This window comes from Pezoporus wallicus, unplaced genomic scaffold, assembly GCF_028554395.1.
Source record: "Pezoporus wallicus isolate ANWC-B61680 ecotype Strahan unplaced genomic scaffold, APGP_CSIRO_Pwel_v1 contig_7892, whole genome shotgun sequence".
NCBI lineage: Eukaryota > Metazoa > Chordata > Aves > Psittaciformes > Psittacidae > Pezoporus > Pezoporus wallicus.
The window spans coordinates 1,089,212-1,106,557 of record NW_026641897.1 but is presented as its reverse complement, the minus strand read 5'-3'; the positions used below and the strand labels follow the sequence as shown (position 1 = coordinate 1,106,557).

Genomic DNA, 17,346 nt, shown 5'->3' with positions numbered 1-17,346 from the left:
AACCAGTAAGGACCTTCACAGACAACTGAGCTCACTCCAGGGAATGAAAGGCTCAGCACTCCACAGGACTGTAACCCTCACAAGGTGCACAATCACAGCATCAAGGAAAAGCAGGAGGTCATAGCAGATGAAACAGCAGACAAGTGTGTCTTATAGCACAATACAGCAAAGCAGAAGGCAAGATAAGCTTAGAAGAGAAACCAAGGAGGAAGCAGGCTGGCACCAGCAGTGTCCCAGGGACATGCTGAACCATGATGCAGTCTGAAACATGGCATTTGTGTTTTATTAATAAGGGGCAAAATATGAAAAAGCGTTTCTTCCCTCCCAACTAAAAGAAACAACACAACAGCAAAACCAACAACCGAACACACAACAAAAGGAGACCAGCAGATTTTATCTCCTTTCCTTCCTCTTCCCTCTAAAAATCAAACTTTACAAACATACCTCAGGGAAAATAATACACCCAGAAAATTATAGCAGCACCCCTAACAGGAGGAGTGGAAAGGGCTCACCCTGACAGCGGAGCACAGCCCTTCCTCGCAACGAATCCAGCCACCATCCTGGACTGGCCTCACCACAAGCATTTAGGAGTTAAAAATAACCTTGCAAAATGAAGTGCTCCACCCCCTACAGCATGCAAAACTTTACCAGAGTAACGCCTGTGGCAAGGATGCTTCCGGGTAAGGCTCAAGGGAGGCAGAAATGGTTCAAAGAAACTTTTGAACAAAACAAAACAAAAAGAGGTCAAAGCACATCCCGAGAGAGGTTTCACCCAGCTTTGTCCATAAGCCAAACTATCAGTGTTTGTCACTACAAACAGCTGTCCAGTTCACCTTTTAAGTTTGGTTTTACACTTGAAGACTTTGATACTACAGTAACTGGAATCCCCTCTGCTCAGGATCTACCTGTGCTTGCATGGCAGCCGCTGGTGCTCAAAAGCCTAAGGAAGGTTCAGCCCATTGGTGTCTCAGGAGGGGCACTCACACCTGCACTGTGCACCTCAGGGAAACTTGCCAGGGAAACCACCAACTTGCCCATAAATAGGCATTTGCCAAGTAATTCACCTGGGTCACCGAAACCCAATCTCTAGTGCCATGTAACCCAAAGAGGTGGCCTTCCCAGAAGGGGACAATCCTGCAGGATACAGCAATGCTCCAGATGGGAAGTGTGCTGCTAGCTCAGCTCAACACAGTCCACAGCACAGGCTTCTGCAAGGCCACCTAGTTCAGGGAGACAACTACAGTCCCGTAAACCACTCCATGCCCCTCTGGTCGTTCCCTGCCTCTTTTAAACTCCTACAGGAAAGTTTGGAAAAACAATTACTGCCTTTTCTCATCATTTGTATAGAGTAAACAGGGTCTTCTGTTCCCCTTCTGCAGCTCATAAGCCTTGTCAGCAGCCTGTTGAAATACCTCCCTGGATTTGCACCTTTAGAGACACAGGGCAGAGTGTCCACCCAGCCAGCCCTCCCCAGCAGACACTCAAGTCTGCCTCAGGATGATGAGCATTACAAGACTGTGAGCAGCACACCCACATACGAGCAGACATCCCTGTGCGGAATACAAATTACAGTTCTGCCGTCATAGGAGAAATACACATCCTGCCATGACCTTCCCTTCATTGGTTCCTTCTGATGTCCCAAAACCTCTTCCGTTCCTCAGCCCTATCAGCAATGCTCCCAGCACTCTGCTTTCACTGCTTCCTCACCCTTTTCTGAACAATACTGCCATAAATTCTCTGCTCTTGTCTTTCAGTGCTGCTGTCCTACATCCACTAAACTCAGCCACCCAAACATCTACAGCACCCATCACTGCAGTCTCAGTAACGCCCACCCTGGTCTATCCCATTGCAGTTGGCACATGTAAAGTCAATGCCCTCAATATTCAAGGCCATCTTTTATTGTCCCAGCCATACACACCACTGTGAGCATCTAAGACTGTGCAGCAACACAATCATCACAGTCAAGAAAGCTCCACAAGGACTTAAAGCTCAGAGGCAATCACAGCTTCAGTTACAAAGGCATCAGCTTCAGGTGCAATTTCTCCCTATGTAGAATTGGTCTCAAGATTCACACCCAAAAGCCACAGCAATCACAATGTTCTGCTTTCTTCAACAAGACCTCACTACTCTCTATTTACTAAAATTGCTCAGAAAGATGTAGCAATGTGCTCTGATCAGACTGCAGAGCTTTAAACTAGTGTTGATACACTACCATACAAGTGAAAAACAGTAGCAGGAGAGCTATGGACCTACAGTCTTCTGTTTATACTAATGATCCTGCACCAGCAGTGAGCAATCAGGAAAGCAGTGAAGGGTTAAGTGTCATTACAGCCGTTCATCTTATTTATATAGTAGGTGCCCATGAGAAGCTGGTCTTTATCAACACACATCCTTCAACATTCTGGTTCTCTGTTTCACTTCAAGCACTTAAATACATCTGGGTGAGGACATGCTCCCCACTTCGTAAGCAAGCCAGCTGCACCATTCACTTGCTCAAACATCAATGACAAAAGCCTGCTCAAGAACATGCATCTGTTTCACGTATGGCTCATACAGCTAATTTAAACAGTTTCCATATGTTGCCAAAAAACTGTGACCAAATGCCACTTGCAAATAAATGGAGAGATTGTCTGGCTTACACAGAGAAGTTTCATCACGCAGCTCAGAGCAACAGCTCCTTTGTTCCCAGGTCTGCCTGTGCTTCCCCAGTCCCTTCTGCAGTCAGATGTGTCTGACCAGGCCAAACGCTGCCTCCTCCCAGGACTGTACTACCACAGCAACACTCTTTGTGGACCACAATGAGCAGTCTTTGGAAAAGACTGTAATGAACACCCCAATATGTGAAGAATATCATAGAATCATAGAGTAGTTTGGGTTGGAAGGGACCTTTAAAGGTCATCTAGTCCAACCCCCCGCAGTAAGCAGGAACATCTTCAATTAGACCTGGTTGGTCAGAGCCCTGTCGAGCCTGACCTGAAATGTTTTTAGGGGTGGGGCATCTACCACCTCTCTGGGCAACCTGTTCCAGGTTTCACTACCATCTATCAGGTCAAGCAGTGCAACTAGCTGGTTGCAGAGAAGTTACTTATTCATAGGACAGCCATGCTTTTTGCTCAGCCCTCATCCAGACATTACCATCGGGCACCAGGCTGGAGCTGTCAGAACTCCTGAAAGCACAAATGAAGCTCTGGGGCACCATGTAAGCTATAATTTCATGTTTCAACATTTTCTGATCCATCTGAAATAAGCATCTCACTTTTAATGCACCCATTATGGCTCTCTGCTCAGTTCCAGCCTCGCAACAGGGCGTTTGCCATATTACAGTTAGACCACATCCAAACTAATGGTCTGTATCTGGGTAGATGGGAAGACTGAGCAGATAGACAGGTAAGGCCTCCACTCAGGGGTATTGCTCTCCAAAAGACAGATCTGGTCAGAGAAGCAGACAATAAGTATCTCTATTTGGAAATGCAGGGGAGGCTATTAGGAGGAAAGGGGAAAGTATGTGGATGCCCTATTTTCCTTGTCAATAATGGAATGTTTTACTTGCACCCCAAGAAAGCACAGTGCAGGATCCATGCCTATTGAAACAGGCCTCACACAGCAAAACCCACCTCATTTCTTTAGACAAAGCTTGCTGAAAACAGGCACCAAACAGATGTCCCTAAGAACCACGAAAAGATCTGTTTCTCAGCCTGTCCTGAAGAAGTGAAGCAATTTTTGTCACAGAATCCAAGGCAGAGCTGGATGTTCCAGCTCCACATCCCAGTGCTCCTCCATTAGACAGACCATCCCTCTCTTGAGGCTGAAAGGTTTCAAGTCCTTGCCACTTCACAAGGCAGTCATGCTACAGAAAGGGCAGTCGGATCAAGTGGAATATGAGTGCATTCAGCTCCATGCTCACTTGCACACTGGGATGTTTCTCATTGCCCAAGGCAAGGGGATTCACTTTCACCAAAACTATCCTACTCCTACACCTAGTGGCCATCCAGGAGCATCCCCTCCCTCTTTGGGCAAGCTGTTGGGGACCACAGACACAATTAACGGAAAGTCCCCTCGAATCTGACGTGGGGTGAAGCACATGAAAAATTGCTCATGCAATTGATTCACATGGTTTCCATCATTCATAAATTCCGACGCATAAAGTGGAGGCATCGGATTTGCACATAACCGATCCAGACAGCTGCAGATTTCCGTAGGCACTAAGCACCTGCAGGCAGAAGCCACTCTTCATGTGGCTCCCATTAAACAGTTTGAATGAAAATGCTGTGTGATTCAGCATGGTAACAGCAGCCACCTCTGCTTCCTCCACTGTTAGTGCAGGGTCCTCTCCAGTTCAGCCTCTTCCCGTGGCTGCATAATTCCCAAATTACAGGAGTTATTTCATGCCCTGAACTCTGCAGGAAGTACAAAGCACATGCAAGTATGAGGCTACAGTCGTGGAAGGCTGACCTTAGAGAGTGCTAGGAACATACCAAGGCTCTCCATCATAGTCTGTCTCCTTAGCTTTTGGGGATACCACTGCAGAACACACAAGTCTTTTCAAGAACAGAAATCAGTGCACTAGAGGTTGCTTATAGAAAGAAAATCAACACACTGCCATCTCCAAAGGCAAGGTGGTGGAATTCATACAAAATATAATTGTTAGTAGACCCAGCTCCAGGCTGGAATCAAAGGCTCTGAAGTCAGGAGGATCTCAGGTGGAAGCTGTTTACCATTTAAAGGCCCTTCATGGCATCTGGCATCGTATCACATTTCAGCAGGTGCAAAGAGCCAGCAAAACACTACAGTGTTAATTTGAAGGAGGCACCGTTAATCCTTCACCTCCTAGGGAAGTCCAGTCTAACTGAGCTCTGTCCTGTCACGCAGCAAGACTGGCTTAAAGCATCCAGAAGAAGCTGACATTCGACAAGGCTTCTGCTTCATGCGTATGCAAATACGGTCTACATTCCACACTTCCATAGACTGCTAACTCATTCTTAGTGCTTTATAGCCACATTTGATCACTAATACATAAAATCTCCACAACTTCATGGAAACTGGAGGGTCTCAGCTATGACTGTCCAGACAAGTCAGCATGACGAGACAAGCACATGCACAACAGAAACACCATCTCACTGTGCACTCACACAGCTTGCATAATTGTTGGTTTACACTCCCTGAGGCAGCTGGTTTTCTCTGTTTTCTCCCTTTCCTCCTTCCTAGTCACTTGTTCCTATGGTTTCTCCTGCGCTACCACAAGCATTCACAGGACTGAGAAGCAACACAGTAAAAACCAACTTGGTCCTACCAAGTCAGTAAAAACCAGTTTGTTCTCAACTAGATCAGTTTCTCTTTGCACTCAGCTCCCACAGTTCACTGATACTGGGAAAAGAAATATGGGAGGGAAGACTGATTTCCTCAGCAGCAGCCAGACTTAAGTGGTCACGACTGCAACATCAGTGGACATGGATGGCTTAGAGAGCACCTGTTCAGCCCTGCTTAGGCAGTGGATGGTCTTCAAGTATGCCCATCCCTCCCTTTCCAGCTTTGCCCTGAAAACACAGCATTACCCAGAGTTACTCATCCCAGACTTTCACAAACATTCACACAAGGTTGCATTAAATATATAACCGTAAAATATCTACTGTAACTACTTCAGCTGTCCATCCCTCTCTGAAACACCCCAGATGAACCCTGTGCATTAACCTAGTTCTGCCTGTATCAGAGCTCCACCCCCTCCTCTGCAACAGCAAGTACTTGAAGCTTTTGCAAGTGATCTGTATGCTCCCATGTCAAACACCCAGAAAACAACAAAGGTAGCAAGGAGTCTTGGAAAGACTGGTGCCACAGCTCACTGAAGACCACGTAGCAGAACACTGGCACACACTTTGACATGGTGCCCACAGACATCAAAAAAGACAGAGGCGTTTTTCATCCTTGCTCATTGTGCACTTTTCTGGCTCTGCAACAGAAAAGGAAGGATCTTGGTCATCACCAGTCCCTTTCACCCCACTCCTGGATCTATCGAAGGAGCAGCATCATGCAATTGTGTTAGTGACCCTCACAACACATAAGCAGGGCTCTTTTGAAGGTGCAAACTTCAATTTTGACATTTCCCAGCCTTAACGAAATGTCTTTACTTTTGGAATGAAGCCAGCTTATTCCCCTGACAAGTTGTTTGTACCCTCTGGGTAGCAAACAGTCTTGTGTCAGGAGCATGCCTATCTTTGAAGTGGGAGGTTGTGGTATGACAAAAGCAGGGAGCAAAGGGGAAAGTGGAGAGAGATGCTTCGAGGCAGTTGCCAGGATTTAACAGTGCCAGTAAGGTCTCCCTGTGTTAGCCTTGCTCTGAGGCAGCAAAGCCCACTTTTGGCTAAGGCTCTAAAAACACTCCACAGCCCCAGGCAGACCAATGTCAGGAAAAACTCCAGCCCAAAGAGCTGCAAACTAGAAACTAGTCCCAGTTTCCCAAAGCCTTATGCCAGGTCTTGCCGTAAGCACGCCTGAACATCAGCAGGAGGTAGGGTCACCGGCCCCCCCTGGAAAAAAAGGAAGGTACCAAAAATGGGAATTGGCTCATTTATTGCAGAAGGACACTTGTGCTGGGTCAGTGCTCCAGCATTTGCTCCAGGAGCTGCTGGTTTCCAACACCTCCTGCTCCTCCAGAAAAAGCTGTGGGCAGGGGATTAGCTCAGCAGGAGAGCCTGAGGGAGCTGTAGCAAACCCCTTTTCTTCCCACCATTAGCAGAAAGGATGAGCAGGGAGATCTGCCCCTGGCTCACTCTCTTAGGGCCAGTCCTGGATCAGCGGAAAGCAAAATGCATGCACATCCCAGAAGGGATACCCCCGTCAAAAACTTCCAGCTATTGTAGCAACCCAGCAGCAGCAAATCTGCTTCCCCTCCTGTCAGTAATCCCTCTGCAGCCACATCAACACCCACCAAATGCCAGTGCTTCCCTGCATGGTACACACCTTGCACAAGATTAAAACCACCATAAAGCAGCATTGCCCAGCATGCAGGTCTTAAGAGGTGTACTCCTCTGATTCCCCTCCAGATTTTGCACAGACATGCAGTATAGTGGGGAGCAAACCTTCATCCACTCTCCATGCACCTGCAAGAGAGGACAGAAATCCCCCACCATCAAATACTGAAGAGCTGAGAGCAGGCAAATCCACTGCTGGAAAGGGTTATTACCAAGATCTAGGAGTCTGAGGAACTTTAGAAATGTAATAAATGTAAAAACGTAACTTAGTTCCCAACATACCATTCCTCAAACACAGCAACCAACACATGACAATTGGTTTTCCATAATCAACTATACAAGTAGTTTGTGTCCATGTTTCATTCATTTATTTGGACCTTACTGCCCCACATCAGCCTTCTTTATACACATTCGAACACCCCACACTCAACAGTTATGCAGTGTACCCTCCACTCTGGAGTTATGTCGGTACGATGGAGACTGTTGAACTACAATGCTGACAAATGGATCACATAAACATGTCAACCGAATTTTTATTTTACTCAGCCAGGAGGAAACCGGGAGCAGCAAGAGCCCTAAATTTCTCGTATCCCTAGTAGGAACTGATGCAACAAAAAGAGATCCCATCAGCACCACAAAGAAGCAGCTTGCATCCAGCACAGAGATTTATACTTTGTTTGTATTTAATGCTGGTTAAGTAGGAGGAGTATAGTTCAGCGTCCTTTCACATTAAAGGTGTTCCTAGTGCAGGACATTGCACAGCTGTCACACAGGAACTGGGTATTGTCAGATGGGAAACCAGTATTGCCATGGTGGGTGATGGCTTCACACGCTAAAGCTGGTTTTGTCTCCTCAGCAGTTCTGACTCCACAGGAAACGTTACAAGATCAGTGAGAGAAGATGGCATGATGGGTCAAAGAGCAAGAGAAGGACAGGCTATGGGTGACTAATGGCATGCACCTCCTGTCTCTACTGCAAGTAAATGAATGGGCACATTCAAAGTTATTCCTCAAACCTGAGTGATCCACCTGCAAAAGACGCTCCAGAGAGCCACTAAGCAATTTCTACAAGGTGGGGATCATGGCTGCTATTGTCCTCAACACTTCCTCTCCCCTTCCCCAGCCAGTATGATGTCAGAGTTCTTAAAGGATTTTCTCACAATAGCAAAGCATGAATCATTTTTGCTATTAAAACCAGCTGTGTTCCATGTGGGAAGCTTTGACCTAAAAGGAGACAATAATGGAAACTGGTAGGCAACACTTAACTAAACCTCTGCAACACCTGATGCACCAACTCACAAGTGGATAAGAAAAGAGTAAAGTGATGCTGTAGCTAAGCTCTGGCACTTCTTATCCCAGAAGGCTAAGGATGCTAAAAGCTTATTCAGGTCCAAAAAGAAAGCAGACAAAAGACAAAGCTATCCAAGATTGTTAAAGACAATTAGCCATCTATGGCTGAGGGATTGTGGAGCCTGCCACAGTCAGGGAGAATTTTTGGACTTTTGGCTCTGTTTTACCCTGCTTTTCTACACCTCCCTTGGCATTTGCCCAATGGAAACAGGGTACTGAGTTTGTTTTGAGGCAGACCAGCCATTCTTAAGTACTACGAACAGAACATTTCTAAGGGATCATTTTAGCTTTAGCAAAGCTCCAAATACAAAGGAACGGGTTTATAAAAGGCTTTTAGAAAGTATTTCCCAAGTGCTCAGCCATCTTTTTAAGGTCCCAACTAACTTCAAAATTCTGTTCTGAACTGCTTTTGGTGGAAAAGAATAATTTTTCTAGAGGGCCTTTACTAAACCGGCAGGATGTAATCATCTCTCTGGGATGTTCCTAGAGAGAAGTCACAATAAAACATGCAGTATCGTTGAACAAGGTATATAAGCAGGAAAGGAACGATGTGGTTACCCCCGGGAAACTACTGAACATGCAAAGCCACAGACCAGTGTTCGTGGCTGGAAATCTTTTCCATTCCCTCCACTTGCAGTTTTACTCTGAGCCAGCTCAGAGAGTGACAATAAGAGGCTGGATCGTTCCTGCCCAACCCCTAAGCACTACGAACAGTTTCAGAAATGAAGGGGGTGTTCCAAACAGCTTGTTTTGCATTGACCAACTTCCAGGCAGCAAGAGGGAGAGAGAGAAAATGCAAGGCTGAAATCACCCCCAGACACATTCAGCTCATTCAAAGCTTCCAGCAGCAGGATTTACCCGGCGCTTAAAGCAGTTCTCTGTGACTCTTTGTCACAGGAGTGTAGGTACAAACAAACAGGAGCCAGGACAAAGGGAGTCAACACACATTTTATTAGTAAAAAGTTAATCGGCTTAAAGTGTGCAACTAAATAAGCAAAGCTTACATTTAAGAGACCCGCCAAGAAAAGATGCCATGGAAATAAAGTTATAGGAAATACAATATAGTCTCTATGTTCTTTTGTAATCCAGCATGATAAATATTCATGATTCTGGGTTAATGGGGTACCCAGCTCTCAGCCACCACAATAGTTTTTTGTTTATTCTCAAGACCATGAACTTTGGAACCATGAACCTTAATTTCAGGACTCTGCATTCATGCATGTTAGCAAAATTCAAGGCAAGGCAGGGGGATGGAGACAACACCAGGACCTTGGCTTGTGACAGTGTGACAGAGGTTGTTGATAGGTTTTTGATAATGAGTAACAAGAGCCCCAGCATGCATAGCACTGCTGGTGTATCATCATCCTCTGCCTCCCCACCTGCAGCAGAAGAGGCACCATCTGCAACACAAACCTATCCCTCACCTCCGGTCCCTTCAGGACATGACTCATTCCAGAGTTTCTCCAGAGGAGGACAACAGCATCCTCAGGCTGGCCCTTGAGGAAGCAGCAGCTTGTGTGCATCACACAGCAGCACTATGGAGCAGAGGGGAGGTCTACCTTTTACGTGTAAGGAAGACCTGCACACCACTAAACAAAATGCCTTGAGCCTTCATAGTGACTGAAAGGGCACTTTGTCATTCTGAAAACAGTCCTGCAGGGAGCAGTCACCAAGCTCCAGTGCTGCATTCACACTGGATAGCAAACATCCTTATTTTAAAGAGTCCCAAGCCTCCTGAGGCAGCCCCACATCCAGCTGCTCCTTTGAGCATGTGTTCTGCTCACAGCAACACTGCCAGCTTTCCCGGTTTTGCTGTGAAACCTTCCAGTGTCTCCACTCCAACCTGTACAGATTACTGACCCCTCCCAGGGTATGTTAGGAGGCTTATGAAGGACATGCGGAAACTTTTTGATTTAGTTTTGTTTGTTTGTTTAAAAAAGAAACAAACAAAAAGCAACACAGAAACTGAAAGTTCAACGCCTCAAAAGCGATATGAGGAAAACAACTTTTAATGCTGAATTGAATACATCTTAAGACTCCTGAGCTTGTTGGTTTGTTTCCCCACTCACAACTAAAAGCAAAGACTGTTATACAATAAGGTCTTAAGGAGTTTTCTGGTGTATTCCACTCACTAGACTACCTACCCTCTCTTTCCCTACAAAAACTTCCCATTAGCTTTTCCCCCTTCTCCCGTTTAAGGTAGTGAACCATGAAACCAACCCTTCAAAAAGCCAGGCCATGTTTTGTTAAGAGCTAGGAGCACAGCTCTTCACGTCAGTGTAGATCACTCTGGCTGGTCTGCAAACAGAGCTCGTACCTCTTCATTGACCCCTCAGGGTTTAATTACCCATTTTAGGGAAAGTGTAGCTTAAGATTTGCAGATTAGTAGGATTTTTTTCTTCACACATCTTTCCTTAGGACAACCTAGATGGCAAACGTTGCCACAATGAGCTTTATTTCTCCTTTTGGGCAGAGCTTCTCGCTCAGATCAGCTGAACCTGGGCATCAATAGGATACGCAGTACAAAGGCCAGCCGTTTCTTCAGAATACGCCTTCCTCTAACAATACAGAAGTCTAAAAGAAACAACAATGCCCACCTAGGTTTTAAGTCTTTGACCCTCCAGTTGCAATACTTCTACACAGGACTATCATAGCATATTCGCACATAAAGAAGAGGAATTCGCAAGAGTCATGGAAGTTGAGAGAGTAATACAGTCAAAGTGTACTTTTGGAAGGAAAACTATTCCTCCAACTAGTGAAATATCTGCCTAGAATCACAGAAAGGCTCTGTCTAAAAATCAAATACAGTAGTAAACAGCAGCAGCCTTCTCAAAACTGAGGTATCCTGCTCACAGAGTATGTATTTAGCATTTACCTTCATAATATTTGATCTTTGCAGACGCTGCGTTAGCATAAAAATGTCCAGAGGGAGGAATACACAAATGTGCACAGGAGGAAAGGAACTTGTGGGGAAGAAAACGTGGTCCCCATTCCCTGTGTGGAATTTTGCACAGAATGTCCTATTCCTCCTAAAACAGGGGACATCCCCATGCCCTCCCACGCAGCCCTAAGGACATGCCTGCTCCTCCCCACCAACTGCCACAATATACCTCTAATGACAAGCCACTGCTACAGCACAAACCTGGCAGCTCCTTCCATTTCACACCAAGCAGAGGTGCAGCTATGAGATACACAGGCACTGCAAAAGCAGCAGGACCCAGCCACCAACACAGCTTGGGAGGACAAAAAGAGCAGGCATACTTGACAGTTTGAGGGTCTCCATTTCACGCATGCTTGCAAACCCCATGGCAAATGCGTCACACCTCTGCCAGGAGATGAGGGATTGTACAATAGGCAAAGAGGGCAAAAGGACAGAAAATGCTCTCCTCGACATCGAGAAAAAAAGAGAGCAGCCAGAAGGTTTTACTCCTCATGTCAACATCCCACTCCTAGTAGCAGTTCACCTTGACAACAAAGCTTTCCAAGAAAAGGCAGACTTGGGCACTTGAGCAATGGCCTTGGGAGATCCCAGCTCTCTGCCCAGGAAACAGAAAAAAAATAAAACCCTCCAGCATATCACATATCACCTTCCTACTGAAGCATGACAAAGAAGAGAATATATGGCAGAAGAGGCCAAAGAGGGGAAAACCAGAAATCAATAGGACGTAACAGAGCGTGACAGAAAATCACTTCCCCCATAAAAAGAGGTTACTTGCTAGGTTAATGAATCTTTTCTGTTCTGTACTTAGACACCCAGGAAATGGAAGGGGTCACAGGAGCAGTGTGGGTGGGAATGCAATCCCTAGAACATGCTTTCAAGAACAATCAAAGGTTAGAGATCAAATCCAGGCAGCGGTCAACTGCACAACACATCAGCAGCTTGATACACTGGCCAGCTGCAGCTCAGAGTGTCACTGAGCAACATACACTTCCAACATCAACAGCACAGCAAATAACAGGCTTCTCTTCCAGGGCAAGAACACTCCAACAGGTCACCCCAGCCCCTCAACCCCAAAGGGTCAGCCCCAAGAATCAGAGTGTCTCTGCCTTGCCAGGTCAGCAAAGCCAGCGTAAACAAAATGGTCTGTGGGTCTCTGAGTCACTGCCATAAATCACAAAAACCAGACTGTACCAGGAGTCACGCTGGGCAAGTAACTCAGACAGATCTTGGTCCCGTGGACAAAGTTCTCAAAACTCACTTTTAGGTAAAGAGCTGTGCCTTACTCTTGTCAGGAACCCACAGGAAGCAGACAATGCAACAGAGAGGGGTCTCGACAATGACAGGGCACAAGATCTGGTGGCCACAGAAGCTTGAACTAGACCTCTGTAGTATCAAACACATCCAAAGGCAGGTGCATATAACTTTGAACTGCAGTTTCTTCTGACTGGAGCCCTGCTGGCAGACTCCATAAAAGAAGCACAGACCCTTGCTGTTCTATCACTCTCCTGCCCACATCTAGCTTGAGCTACTGGCAGTAGGCTACCCTAGAAATGCTTTACTTTAGCCCAAGATATTCAGTAGAGGAAATGCAGGTGCATGATTTCCACCCTCTTCAAGGCCACCAAAATTTTAGGTCACTACATTAGGTTCCCCCACTGCCTGCCATAATCATTTACCAACTGCTGCTCTCTAATCTGGGGCCTCTTGACTCCAGTACAGCTCGAACATCTCTGCCATGCAGCTGCCCAAGCTTCTGCAGCGTTTGCCTTGTTTGCTACCCACTACCCAACTTCTGCAATAGAGACACAGATAACACAGCCAAAAGCCCTTTTGTTACCGATATTTGATGCAGAGTCAAAATAGACTTATCTTACAGGATACCTGTTCAAAAGAGAGTTAGTTCCATGTCATATCATTCAAGTCTACCTTCATGCCCAAGGAGCTATATCACAAGCTCCAAAGCAGACCTAGTGCTGGAATTTCTGCAAAAAGGAAGTTTGCAAATTTGTAAAATCAAATGCCCCGTATTTGCAAATTCAGTGCATTTATGTAATTTTATATCTGGAGAATATTCAAGCAAAACCGGTGCCTTACTGAACCAATACCTTCTGCCAACATACACATCAGCACAGAGCAAGCTCTGTTTCCACAACAAACATGTGCCCCTGGCCTTTCTGACAGGTACAGCCACTGCTAACGGAAGGCAGGGTACACTTTGTAAATAAATCTCTGTCCCCCAAACTTTGCTTCCTGAAATGAATGAACAACCCCCAGCAGGTCTCACCTGAAACTCAGCACCCAAGACACCAATGAAACCAGCTAATTTTGCCAAAGGTCTGAGCAAAATGAAAGCGCTGCTGATTAGAGACAATGCTATTTGCAGGCAACGCTACCGAAGTTGAAAGTTGTGCTGATGAGGTGTGGGAGACTGGCAACACCCACAATTATGACATGAGAAGTGGAGAAAGGTAATTCCCAGCACTCTCCAGGACTGTATCAACAAGCTTATAATAAGGAGACAAAGGGACACAACCATACTCCAACATTATCTCTCAACAGGAGGAGATAAAATGCTCGGCAGACTTGAACTCCTGTCTTGGAACACTGTGGCAGTGTTTGCTCTGCAAACAGCTCTGGTGTTTGTGGATGGGGAGGTTAAACAGATGCTTTTTGCTGAGGTGCTGACATTTGCAGGAATACAAAATTACATGAGAGGATGTGAATTTCTGTTAGGGTCTAAAGCGGAGCTGATTCATGGACCGGCAGCAGCTGCAGGTCTCTGACAATTTGTATCAGTCAAACCAGAGGGTGATTTACTGGTGGCTGGGGTTTCGCGTGGGCTTCCTTCTCAACACGCAGTTTAAGACTGCTCTCCGTTCCAAGCTGGGCTGACACAAACTGGCCAAGAAAGAGCAATCAATCATTGAGAGTTCTTTAATCAACGGCTTTCTTGCACATTCAAGCAGTTTCTATTGACAGGGAACCTTCCTGTTCACAGGAAGTGCTAGAGTGGATCTGAACATCAAAGTACAGGCGCCCTCGGAGATCAGCATTTCTGGGAGCTCAGCTGAAACAAAGGAAGGGGGAAAAAAAAAAAACCAAACCAGAAAACCTAGTAGCTGTATTGAAACAACAGTCCATCCCTTCAATCATCCATCCCTTCTGATCAACAAAAGCATGTTTCAGCACTAGCTGAGAGCAGTACTGATGCAGGTTCACACCTGCAATACTCGTGATCCAGGACAACCAGGTCATTCAGTGTCAGAGGTGCCTCCTTTCTTCCAGGGCTGCAAATCTCCAAAAAGGATACAGACCTCCCTGTCAGGTCAGTGTTCTTCTCAGTCCCAGCACCACCTCCTTGGCACAGACAGCTCTGGATTGGCTCACAGAAACCAGCATCACCATTCCCCTTTGGTTTCTGGAAGGAAAGATGAGATGGGCACAGCAGCCCACCTATTACAGTCCATTGAACAGAACTGGTTCATCAAGTGCAACACAGCATGTAAATGCAAACCATAGCACAAGGCTACTGTTAGGTGAGCAAGAATGGAATATCCTACTGATCACTGGGAGAGCAGCATGAGTTACTGCTGGGGTGGGAGAGGAGATGGGGTACCCCATACCCCAGGGGAGAAAGCATCACAGAACATCCAAGGCAGAAAGCAGAGACGAATTTGAGCAATCCCTCAGGCAGGGACGGGAGAGAGCTTCAGGAAAAGGGAGATGGGGGAACATCTGAAATGGGTCTGCAGGAAACACAGGGGGAAGCAGGCAGAGAGCACAAGAGTCTCCGCAGCAAAGCCAGTGTGAAAGAAAATGAAATGGATATATTAGAGAACGGAGGCTAGAAAATCCAGTGTGTCAGGCACACAGCACCGGCATTTCCCAAGTACAAATGCGTGAGCCTGAACATGCTGCAGCGAGTAGCTGTAGTCAACAGCTCCTCCCCAGCCTGGGGCAGCAGCCCCTCACCTGAAGCATCCACGAGCACAGTTTGAGCACTGAGAAAGAGCTGGCTTACCAATAAAATGCAGCTAGTTCTTGCATTAGCCATCCAGCAAGGCATAGGCACACTACACAGGAGGTTAGGACAGGAAGAGAATGAAAACTTCAAGCACAACTGCAAAAGCAGAAAATAATTACACAAGTGGAAAGTGCCTCAAACCAAAATCCTAAGTTTTGTGGACTTTTGAAGTCTAGAAGGCCTACAGCACGGTTTCTAAATGCCTTTGTCAAGGGCTCGGTGACTTGTTAATCTTATGCTACAAAACACCTGAGGAAGGAGCAGTCTTCACTGATCAAACCTGAGCAGGCTATGGGCAATGGGATGTACTTGTGAACTGCACCCACACTACACGGTTCAATAAAAGCTCTACAAAATCTTTGCGGAGAACTATCCAGGACAATTCCAAACACCTCTTCCCCACCCCACCACCTTTCTTTACGGAAAAAAGATCCCCCTGTCCTAAACTTGCCCATCCCTTGTCCTGTCCATTGCTAAATCCCAAGTTGTAGGTGTAACACTGAGCATGACATCTCACGCAGGACAAGTAGATCCAACACACCACAAGAAGTGTCACAGATCATGCATGTTTTTGTCAGATCCCAAGTAGACAGCTGAACACTGAAAGGACTTCAGATCTGGATCTCAAGGGCTGCTTTTCCCAGTTTTGCTTTCAAATTCACCAGCCCAATGGCTTCTCTACCTGGGAATCTCAGCTGCAAAAAAAATTAGTGGCTATTTTCCCTTTAAGCCACAGCCATTAACTTGTGCTTGACTAGGATTATAATAAAAGCTACCTTAAACCTTCCCTTTGAGAAGGAAGCTTCTGCTGCTGCTGCTGTACCTCACTGCAAAACACAGGTTCCCCAACAGCAAAAGGCTGCCGCACTGAATGTGTATAAAGACAGTGTCTCCAGTAGTCCTCACCCACCTGTTTTCCACTCTGTAACTGCTGTCACCTCCCTAAAAAGCAGGTAAATTAAAGACTGAACAGCCTGTTCTCTCATTCTTTCCCAGACCACCCAAAAAGGCTCAACTTCCTCCTTGAACATTTAACCCTTCCCACAGCCTAGAGGGAAAAATTGTTATGGGAATGATTGCTGGTGAGAGTTTTCTCCTTCCTCTGTAAACACTTGCATCAGCATCAAGGAATCCACAGACTGGGTTATGTCCCAGACTCTTCCCTCAAAGCACACATATAAGTATTGGTGGCAAAGAAAGGAGGAAGGAAACTTTCTTTTCTGGAAGCCCACATGGCTTCTGATGTCAGGAGACTGGGATTCAGCTCCCAGCACTGCTACACCATACTGACTGCCCTTGGGTAAGCTGGTGGCTCCCACCACCATCCTCCACAACTCAAAGCCCCATGGCAGAGGCACTGGCGCCTTCACCACAGCTGTACTGCAGCTCCCTTAGGCTTTCCACACCAGCTCAGAGGCTCTGAAACTTTATGGAAAGTCCATAAGATGTGAATGAGATTCCTCCACAGGACTGTGGGATTCCCAAGTGCAGGTTTGCATACACTCTTCTAATGCTCCTGCCATTGCCAAACCAAGCGGGACAGCTTGTGAAACTGCAGGAAGACCTTCATTAAGAGTTGAGTGTGCTGGATCCACAGTGCAGCCTGCAAAGGGCTTTCAGTTTGCCCTGCTGCCATGATGGATCTGTGCTTCCCGCAGAGAAAACAGCATCTGCATCCCAGTCCAAACTCGAGCAATGCTCAAGTGTCCTGGACTTTACTGATCCTCCCTCCACTTTCTCATTTGTTTACCCACTCAAGGCTTTCAGTTCCTAGCAGTAAGCTCCTCAGCTGCCCACAGGAATGTCTGCACGTGACTTCAGATGTTTGCGCCACAACCCAAATGAAATCTAACAACTTTCCTGGTGACAAAGCAACAGAGATTACTGCTCTGTTCCCTAACAGTGTCCTCACACATCTCTTGCCTTGGTTCTTCCTCTCCCAAGCTCACATTGCAAGCACTCCACAAAACCCATCGGAACTAACTCACTTTCTAGGTGCTACCTGCCAAAGTCCTGTGAGCAACAGCCCAGAGCACAAACCATCTCTCTGATTGGTCTCATGTAAAG

General features: G+C 46.3%; 2 protein-coding genes across 7 annotated transcripts in view; one reads left to right on the top strand and one right to left on the bottom strand.

Annotated features, from left to right (window-relative positions):
• Nucleotides 1-17,346, top strand: part of LOC130608085 (cytochrome P450 2C8-like) — a 219,385-nt gene that overhangs the window by 85,397 nt on the left and 116,642 nt on the right. The window lies entirely within an intron of this gene.
• Nucleotides 1-17,346, bottom strand: part of TLL2 (tolloid like 2) — a 93,995-nt gene that overhangs the window by 71,657 nt on the left and 4,992 nt on the right. The window contains exon 2 of one of the 6 annotated variants that reach the window (XM_057425723.1): nucleotides 15,821-15,974. The exons of the other annotated variants lie outside the window; for them this stretch is intronic. Coding sequence (XP_057281706.1) covers nucleotides 15,821-15,842 — 22 coding nt within the window. The 5' untranslated portion in view covers nucleotides 15,843-15,974. The remainder of the gene's footprint in view (nucleotides 1-15,820; nucleotides 15,975-17,346) is intronic. 6 annotated transcript variants of the gene reach the window in all.